General features: G+C 42.2%; 1 protein-coding gene across 1 annotated transcript; it reads right to left on the bottom strand.

Annotated features, from left to right (window-relative positions):
• Positions 1-4,779: 4,779 nt before the first annotated feature.
• On the bottom strand, positions 4,780-6,120 carry LOC134550672 (uncharacterized). Its single transcript, XM_063397402.1, has 2 exons — positions 5,653-6,120; positions 4,780-5,295 (listed from the first exon to the last, which is right to left on the bottom strand). The coding sequence occupies exons 1-2, from the start codon at positions 6,118-6,120 to the stop codon at positions 4,780-4,782; spliced, it is 984 nt and encodes a 327-aa protein (XP_063253472.1).
• Between the last annotated feature and the right edge of the window lie 3,805 nt (positions 6,121-9,925).

The raw sequence follows: 9,925 nt of genomic DNA, 5'->3' as shown, positions 1-9,925 counted from the left end.
CGATCTTTTTTAAAATATAAATCTCCATGTCTGTGTCTGCCCAGCCGCCCCCCGGGGCAGCGTGAGGGGCTCGGGCCGGCCCCCGCCAGGCGCCGCAGCCGCAGCAAGGGACTCGTGGGGAAGCGAACGAGGGGCAGGGGAAGCTGAACGGGCGCAACTTTGGGCTTTATCTTGTCATTTAGCTTCGAGATGCCGCGGAGAAGTTGTTCATACGGGCTGTAAAGCACACACAGTATTGAAGTGTTTTCCCTCTGAGAAGTATCACTTTTTTCCTTTTCGGTTTTTTTAGGGGGGATTATTTTTTGGTGTTTTTTTGGTTTTTGGTGGTTTTTGTTGGTTGGTTTGTTTTGGGTTTTGTTTGTTTTTGTTTTTTTTTTTTTTTTAGCAGGCGAGAGGTAAGTACGGATTAGAGTAGTTGTCTACTTTTTTTTTTTTTTTTTCCGCCCTCATTAACTAAGTTACAGACTAGACAGCATTGCACGACCAGGTTTATTTGCACAGCTAATACCTTTGGAATGGATCAAAATAATAATTTTGGAACGGACCGTTGGAAGTGTTTAGACTGCTGTAAGGGAAAATAGGCAGCTAATGGGATTTTGAGTAATGCCTGTGCTCATTCATTGTTTGTTTGTTTCTGGAAAAGTAACTGCTAAGCACTTCTGAAATTTATTATAACTGTGCATGTTTACCTTGTTACTTAGAACAAAGGTCCTTTGAGCCATGTTTCCACATAATATTGTACTGCTTTACTTACACTGGTTTAGAAATCAGTTCAGGTAAGTCAGTGGTTGCACTTTTTGGTTCTTTTATTGAAACAAGCAACTCTTGAAATGATTTGGTGCCATTGCTTGTGATTCTCTCCCTTCGAGCAGCCCCCGATAGCAGCGGGTGTGTGGAAGCTGTGGGGTGGCAGAAGCGCTGCTGCAGGACACCGGCCTGAAAGTTGGCCCTGACCAGAAATCGTCAAGCGTGATTCCTGACAGAAAATGCGGCATGCAGTGGCAAATAGAGTAACTCCCGTACACAGGAGGGAAATAAGGAATGATTTATTTTTTCAAAGGCAGATCAATCTGGTGGAATTTTAATACCATAGTACATCTTCCTTTGTTAGAAATAACCCTACACTTTTTTTTTCCAAAAGAAAGAAAAATACTGTCTTCTGACTTGGTACACTTAACAAAGGTTCTGTGCCATCATATTAGTTCTAAAAAGTTTTGAAAAAGGAAAATGTGTAGTTCCTTTGGGATTATTATATTTTCTTGTATTCATGGTAGTGATATCAATTGGACCACAATCAAGTATACTTGTAAATGCTTTTAAGGCTGAGAAATACTTTGCTTTTATGGATATTCTTTATTTTTTTTAATTCCCTTGAATTCAGCTATAAATAAATGCATTTGAGAAATAATTTGGTGGTGTAATCTTCATTAAAACACGTTTGAGTGTATTTGTAGCAGTGGAGACTAGGAAGTGCCTGAGGAAGACTACAGAGATAGGATATCACATGCTCCCTAAATACCATGGATGCAACCATCTGTGGCTTCAGCACTTTCTGAATCAGAAGTGGTGTCTTATTCTTGACAGTTCTCAGTAGATTTTTAATCCACAAATTTGCCCAGTCTTTTTTTTTTTTTTAAGTCCACATAGGTTTTTAGCATCTGCAGAGTAGTACAAGGAAAGGTCCTTGCTCAATGCAACTTGACTATGCAAGTGTGAAATATGGGGTTTTTTTAAAGTTTCCTACTTGTCTTAATTGATATTCTTCTCATTGTGATAGAAACAATGAACAGTTTCTCTCTAGTCACCTCGTCACTTCAATTCATGATTATATATATTTCCTCAGTCTTGCATTTATTTTGTAAGCTGAAGAATTTGGGCATATTTTTTTCAGATTCTTTTCATGTTACTGTGGGGTTTTTTTTTCTTTTTTTGAGCACCACTATATGCTTTTGGAGCAGAGAAGACCAGGAGTTACACCCAGTATTCAAGACAGAAGCACAGTCCAATTAATGTTTCTTTCCTTGTAATTCCTGTCTCTCGTTTGTTTTGCTTTGCTGGGGAAGTGAGACTGCAGATAAACTGAGCATTGTTGAAAGTGGGGCTGTTGAACATTGAACACTGTTTTCACAGCGTTAAGTATATAGATCCCAGGCTCTGTGTTCTGATTGTTAACATCTACATCCACTAGATAATTTTATAGGTAAGATTAGGATTTTTTTCTGTGTTTACATTACAGTTATCTACAGTAAATTTCACCTGCCTATGAACTCAGCATTGTGAGGCTGTAAGCACATTCCCTCAGTCATTTCTGTCTTTACTCTCAGTAACTTTGTATTAACAGTACACTTTACCACCTTCGCATCTTTTTTCAGATAATTTATCATTAATTAATTAGTCTTAATTTCAGTGATTGTGTGCTGAAGAAATGTATACATTGCAAAATAATGGGAATATAGTTGGTCTTTAGTAATATGTCTGTTGCCTAACAACACTCTTCCTACCACATTACAGACCCTGTGTTGAGGAGTTTCCAATCTAATAATGAAGAATTTCAGTATAAAGAAAACTTGGTTTGAGTATTTTAGTGTCTATTGTAAATTATAAGAGCATTGACTGAATTGTTCCTTGTAATAGAATAATTTTTAGAATAAAGAAATAACTTTTCATTAGCTATTTCTTAAACAAATACAGAAAAACATTATTTTATTAAAATTGGAGTGAAGACATTTGTGGCAGGGGAATGTGATATGTTTTTGTCATCCTCCAATTTCACTACCAAAACAAGATGGGTGGCTTAGTGATTTGAGTCCGGTTGGCTGTCTCTGAGTACCTAATAATAACAAATACTAATAAAATACTCGTTTTAAGTGGTGATAAATAAGATTTTCCAAGTTAAGTCAGTTTCATCAGTGACCTCCCTGAGGCAGCTTTCTTGTTCCTACTTTTCTTATTTTTTCCCTTTCCTCCTAAGCAGAGGGAATGAGCCAATGTCTGGGTGAAAGTTTGCCTGCCAGCAAGACCCAAGCCACCACAATAACCACGTATACTCAGCCCTGGAGATCTGATCAGGAATATACTGTGAAATCTTAGATTTTCATTGCAAAGACTGACCCTTCTGCCATCACCGTGTTGTCATACGGAATTTTCGTTTGGTTGGTTAAACTCAAAACCAGACCAAATTTGAAAGTGGAGTCCCTTCCTTCATGGATGAGAGTATGAAGAATGTGGTGTTTATACCCACAGCGTACTGGCAGTAGAATAGAACACCTCATAAGTGACTTGGCAGTACAGACTTACTTTTTCTTCACTAAATCTGTACTAGCAAAATTCATGAACTGGTGGCATCTATCTCTACAGTGGAAAATATTTACTGACTTTATTGACAATTTAATATACTTTGTCAAGTTTTGTTGGTTACCTTTTATTGATCCTGAGACATGGGGTTCCTTTTGCTTCCTAAGTGATTAAACTTGCAAACACTTATCATCAGATTTTGGGAAGGTGGGTGTATATTACTTTGTAATTCGCTTTGGAAAAGCATAATAATGATGAATATTTCAGATAGAAATAATAATATTTAACATAAGAATATGGACAAAAAGCAGTCATAAAACTATTTAAATTACATGTTATATATCCTATATAACTATATATATCCTATTGATAGTTATATATACTGTTATCCTCCTAACTCAGAGGATAACTATTTTTATAGCTTTGTTTTGAGGGTTTGCTTGTTGTTGTTTTTTTCTGGCAAAGGAAATTGCAAGTATTTATTTATCCAGCTACCTCCACATCTTCCAGTGTCATTGATGCCAGTGAACCCTACAGTGATAAGTGGTCAATGACCCTCACATAGGATGAACTACAGGAGTCTTACAGGCCTGCCTGTTACTCATCACAGTGGTGGAACAGCTGCAGCAGCACAGGGACATTTTGCTAAAAGCTCACATTTTCCCCATTAAGTTATTGTACGGGCAGAATAAAATGTTTTCTTAAAACCTGAGCATGTCTTTTCTCCACCCAAAGACTTGCTTTTGTTTGATTTTTCCTTAATTTGGTGAAAGAAAAAATAAAAAAAAGGAAACTCTCTGCAAAGGCCAAAACTACCAACTGGTAGTGCCTCTGTGTGAATGCCCCATTTGCAGACTCAAACTTGCACCTAGAGACCTTAAACTACATTGAAAATGTTGTTTAGCAGGTGATGTCAACTGCTGTTTATCTTCCTCCTTGTTTGCAGCTTTGGTATCACTTCAGAACATTGCCAATAATAAAACTGATGTGTCTAGAGTTGAAGGAGTAGGTTTTGAAATCCTAAAGCCGATTTGTAGTCTTCTGTCCTATTGGAGTAGTAGGAACGGGTAAGACATCAATGTTTGTATTCCTCAGGAAACAGCAAGATACTCCTTCCAATGAAAGACCTTTATTTTAATAAAGGATAGAATATCAAGATAATAACACAGCCTACTACAGAAAAGCTGAACCTTATTCAACTGGACGACTACAAAATATCTAAAACTAGGTGGTGAGAAATCTATATGGGGAGAACCTTATACCTAAAGAACCTGTCAACCTAGAACTGGAGCACTAAGAAAAACTTTATCTTCTAGAGGAAAAGATTGTCGAGGAGCTACCGCTAAACTATGGGAAGCTATGGCTTACAAATGGGATCTTCACTAAAATCTGTGGTGGGGGATGTGTCAGTGCCCGGGCTGAGCATGGGTCACACATCCCCTTGCACTGCTCTGCCAGCTGAGAGGTGAGCTGGAGCTGGGGACTTCAGAGCTGAGCGGAGAAGCACAGTGCGCTCCTCTTCCAAAGGCCGCCGCTTGCTACTCTCTCCTCCCTGAGCCTCTGCACAGAGCTGTAGCTCAGGGACTGCCCCACCAGGGCAGGGCTGTTCCTCTGCACAGAGCTGTAGCTCAGAGAAGACCCCATCAGGGCAGGGCTGTGCCTCTGCACAGAGCTGTAGCTCAGAGAAGACCCCATCAGGGCAGGGCTGTGCCTCTGCACAGAGCTGTAGCTCAGAGAAGACCCCACCAGGGCAGGGCTGTGCCTCTGCACAGAGCTGTAGCTCAGGGACGGCCCCAGCAGGGCAGGGCTGTGCCTCTGCAGAGAGCTGTAGCTCAGGGACTGCCCCAGCAGGGCAGGGCTGTGTCTCTGCACAGAGCTGTAGCTCAGGGACGGCCCCAGCAGGGCAGGGCTGTGCCTCGGCACCTCCAGCAGCTCCTGGCCGCAGCCGTGTCCCCCGTAGCAGAACGGCTCTGCAGGGACCGCGGGGCTCTGGAGCTTCTCCTGCAAGACACAGCACGGGAAGAGCAGGGGCTGAGCCTCCGGGCATGCCTTTGACCGCCCCTGGAGACACGCTGGCCTGCCTGGGTTGTCCCGGGCAGAGGCTGCAGGAAGAAGGGCTCGGTCCGGCTCAGCCCGGTGTCCCTGGGGCTCAGCCCCTGAGCCTGATTCCCTCCCTGGGCCTGAAACACCTCCAGTGCCTCGGGGCCTTGGGCCAAGGGCTGCCCAAGAGGCCCAGCACCCTCGGTATCTGCCCAGGTTTCCTCCCCCAGGGCGGCTCTCCTGCCTTGCCTGACACCAGCTGGGTCCTCGTTTCCTCCTGGCCCGGCCCCATCCCGCCTGCCTGACGCGCCTCCTCACCTCTCCCCACCGGCTCTGGAGCTTTCTGCGAAGGCGCCGTCTGAGGAGAATTCCCATCAGCAGCAGCAGCAGGATGAACGCAGCCAAAGAAACTGCTGCCACCACTCGCAGGGGGGTCGTCTCAGGGCCCGTGTCCCGCTGCTCCACGTCCTCGGGCAGCTGGCGCCAGGTGCCCGTGTGCCCCTCAGGACTGAGGGGACGGGCCAGCATCAGGAGCACGTAGACTCTCAGCAGCCACTGCCAGCCGCGGCCAGCCATGGTGCTGCTGCAGGCTGAGCTGCCGCCACACGCTCTGCACACGTCTGTGCTCGGCAGCGTCTGCCCGTGCTGTGGGCGCGTTGACGGGCTGGGGACAGTTTCCAGGCACCGCACTGCCCCGGAGGCTGCGATGTCACAGAATCGTGGAATCGTTGGCTTTGGAGAGCCCCGTGAGATGACTGAGTGCACGCGGGGACCCACCCCCACCATGGCAACTCCAGCAGAGCCTTGGTTGCCCCAACATGGCTTTCCTTGAACACCTCCCACACCGGGGACTCCACCACCACCCCAGGCAGGCAATTCCAATGTCTTATGCCCCTCTCTGGGCAAAAGCACTTCCTAAGGTCCAACCCAAACGTCCCTTGGCACAGCTGAAAATCCTTGTTGGCATTTGCTCTCCCATGTCCGTGCCCACCTCGGAGAAGGCTGGCACGGCCTGGTCAGTAAGTTCCCTGTAGGCAGGAGAACAGGCTTTGCCCATGAGTGCAGCTCAACTTTTAGCCATCCCAAGGGGCTGCTTATCCTTATTCTTTGATGTCCCAGGGATCTTGGGAGTTGGAGAGCAGTGCGGGCCTAGCGACAGCAATGGTACTCAGTGAAGGAAGGCCCTGCCTGGGGCTGCCCAGCAATGACAGGGGTGTGTCCCAGGCCTTGGGACACTGGAGCAAGTGCCCTTGGCACAGGAGGGAGCTGGAGCTTCACACGGAGCTCTGCAGGAAGGAAGGAGCGGCCCAGAGCTGCAGGGGGTTCTTGTGGCCCAAGGGCAGGACCCACCCCTTGGTTCTGTTGAACTTCTTGCCACTGCTGGAACTAGTTGATAATTAAGTTACCATATGATAGAATGCCTGGACGTGTGTAACAGTGGCTAATGTTACTATGGCATCCATACCCAAACAAATATCTTCATTTTCTATTTTGTAATTTCTAAACTATTTTTTTCTGTATTTCAAAATACTAACCTATTTTTGCAGTCTGTTCTCTGTTCTAGTGTAGGATAACTAGAAAGAACTGATAACATAACAATGTTCACTCAAGGCTGTAATCTTGGTGTTCTCTTCAGCCTATTTCTTTTGACCCAGACATCCAGAACCTAAATCTTACCATATCCATTTTTATATGTCTTAGTTTTAATAATTGCCTTCTGTTTGTACTGCCCAATTTTATTTCTTTTTTGCCAATGCCCTGTAATCTTGGTATGCTCAGAGATCAGCTCTGTTGAAAATTGCTGTCAGTTTCAACCTAAAGCACCTTTTTCTCCTGTTCTTCAGACACATGAAATACAGACATTTGATTATTCCTTCCTAATGTAGTGCTGCAATTCCAATCAGTTTCTCACCGTGTGGACAACTTTTGCATCTGTTTAATAACTTTGGACATCATTGCCCAGCTCTTCACTTCATAAAACCTTCTTGTACTTTCTTTTGATTCAGCACAGAAGTGTTCATTAAATTCTAGGAAGTCCTCTTTAAAGTTTCTCTTCAAGCACTTCACACTGTTAAGAATCAAATTAATAACAGTTGGATCTAATTGTTATTGCATGTAAACGTCCCCTGACTGTACTCCTTGCCCTTTCTTTGATGGGGAAAAAAATTATCAACTTGGTACCTAATCTGGAAATTTTCACAGAGTAACACTCCAGGAAATTATGAGGCACATCAAAGGAGGCTTTCTAGAGCCTCCTTTTTGGCTTTCTCATTGTGATATGGGATCATTTGTGTAGAAACTCTGGTGTATGATCAAATAATCAGTAAATTGATGCCTTATTCAGGCAATAATATTCTACTACCTGACTACTCGCGAGGTGTAGAGCATAGGAAAGAAAAAGTGGGAAGAGAGGACTAACTTTGTGTGGAAGCTCTGAGTTTATAAGTTACTGCTTTTGCTGCTTTTCATTCATTCATACCCATTAGGAATTTGATGGCCAAATACCAGGTTTTGAATTAGCTTCTCTTTCAATATTAGAGTTTGAGAAACTAATTTGTCCACAATTACTTTAAAGACAGCTAGGATTACATAGGCAGTAATTTTCTGTGTGTGCCTCAACTTTTTTATCAGTTGTGCATCAGATGCTTGAATAAACAGAAAAATGGCATTATTACAACATAACCAGTTAGCAAAAAAATCCCCCCAAAAACCAAAAAACCAAAAAAAACCAAAAAGCCCAAGCAAACAACAAGCTAAAGAAACATTATGCCTCCAGAAAACCCATGCAAGTGTGGCTTACTTCGGGAAATCAAAAGTTTGGACCAAAGTTCAGTGCTGGGAGAAACACCAGCATTGTGCCTTATCTTTCTAAGTTCATGTGATGGCAGTCACTGCAGTTATTCTGTAGAAACGTGTTGCAGCCAGCACATGGAGCTGCTTGGATCGTCTCCTGTTTTCCTATGTGCTCCATGCTCTCTTTTAAATGCAGTCTGTATCAGCTGCTAAGGTGTTTGTATGTCTGCAGTGCTGAAGACTGAGAGAGAGCCGTGGTGGCTTGTAGGCAACCAGACACAATGGGAACAAGGTCCTGAAGGAGATGGCAAAATGCAGTCACTGGAGAAATTAAAAATATACCGGTGAAAGAGGCTTCTTGGGTAAATGTTCATTCACTAAGCATGGTGTCAGTATTCTAACAATTAGGTGATGTTAATCTGTCACGTCTAAGGATGGCAAAGAGAGATTCAGTTGCATTCCACATCCAGCAAAGCAGTCCCTTTCAAAGTAAGTTGCAACACTGTGATGTTCATCATGTGGCAGCAAAGACCGAGTTACTACAAATTACATCTTCTGGTTGAACTTTTCAAAAAACAGGCCCATGGGAAAGAAAACTGGGAAAGAGTAATGAAAAGTAAGTTGTTTCTTGTATGACAAGGTGTCTTTAATGGATATAGTGCTTTTCAGTTTAAAAAGCATGGGCAATGCACTGAAGAGCACAGGAAAAATGGAGTTGCTGTGGAAGGCCATTATTAGATGAGATTTCCCATTTCTAGTGAAGGAAAATATCCATGAAATGATTTTTGACAAACTATCGGTGAATAGCACAAATATTGTATTGAACACTAACTCTCTTCAGAAGCTACAAGGACAAAAATCTTTCCTCTGCCCATAGTTTTATTTATATGAGAAGAAGCAGTAGCATGTTGGTTTTTGGTGCTATATCCAGATGCTTCCACTCTTTTCTTTTTTAAATCTAAGGGATCATCCTCATCTGAACAAACTCAGACTCTTTGGAAATGGACCAACACGTGCAACTCCAGATAAGCACATAATGTTGTGCACCTCTACAGCTGAAATATGTCAGTCATACCCAGGCTCTCACTTTGAGGGTGAAAATGTCAACAATGATTTCTAATGTTTTACAAATAGAATCTATTGATGCTGATGTGATTTCAGCATGTATAATCTGCATGTTCCCTCAAATAAAATTAATATTCTAAATTTCATACTGGATTTATGGAAAATTTTCATGGATTTGCATAACTTTTCAAAACATGATTTTTATGTGATATATAATGTATAAATTTTTTAAAATTGAGAAGTTGTTCAGCAATTCAAACACATTTAAGTAAACTTGGATGTCTTTGGCAATTGTTTTTTCCAAGACACTGTGAATTTGGATGTTTATATCCTAGCAAAAATAAAGATAATGGTATATCACATTCAAATAGCTGTCAAAGTTCTGGCTTTAAGATACTTGAAAGCTGTGTAATTATATATGGTTCTAATTTTTTTACATGAGCTTATTTAGAGACTAGTGGTATAGTTTGGGGAAGGGTTTAATAAAAGATGTAGGAATTCATCAAATATTCCCAGATTTCAATTTTTCACCAGATTATTCAAGTACAATTTGTCATCCCATATTATAAGTGAAATTGGAGGTTAATAATAAAACAGAATTTAAGTGACTTTCTTCATATGTAGCATTTCTATAAAAAGTCTATTTTATGCTGAATCGTGTTTTATTATAAAATCTGCACCTTCAGTGAAATAGCATTAAACTTAAGAATATATACTAATATTTCAATGTCAA

This window comes from Prinia subflava, chromosome 5, assembly GCF_021018805.1.
Source record: "Prinia subflava isolate CZ2003 ecotype Zambia chromosome 5, Cam_Psub_1.2, whole genome shotgun sequence".
Lineage (NCBI taxonomy): Eukaryota > Metazoa > Chordata > Aves > Passeriformes > Cisticolidae > Prinia > Prinia subflava.
This window is presented reverse-complemented; position numbering and strand designations above follow the sequence as displayed.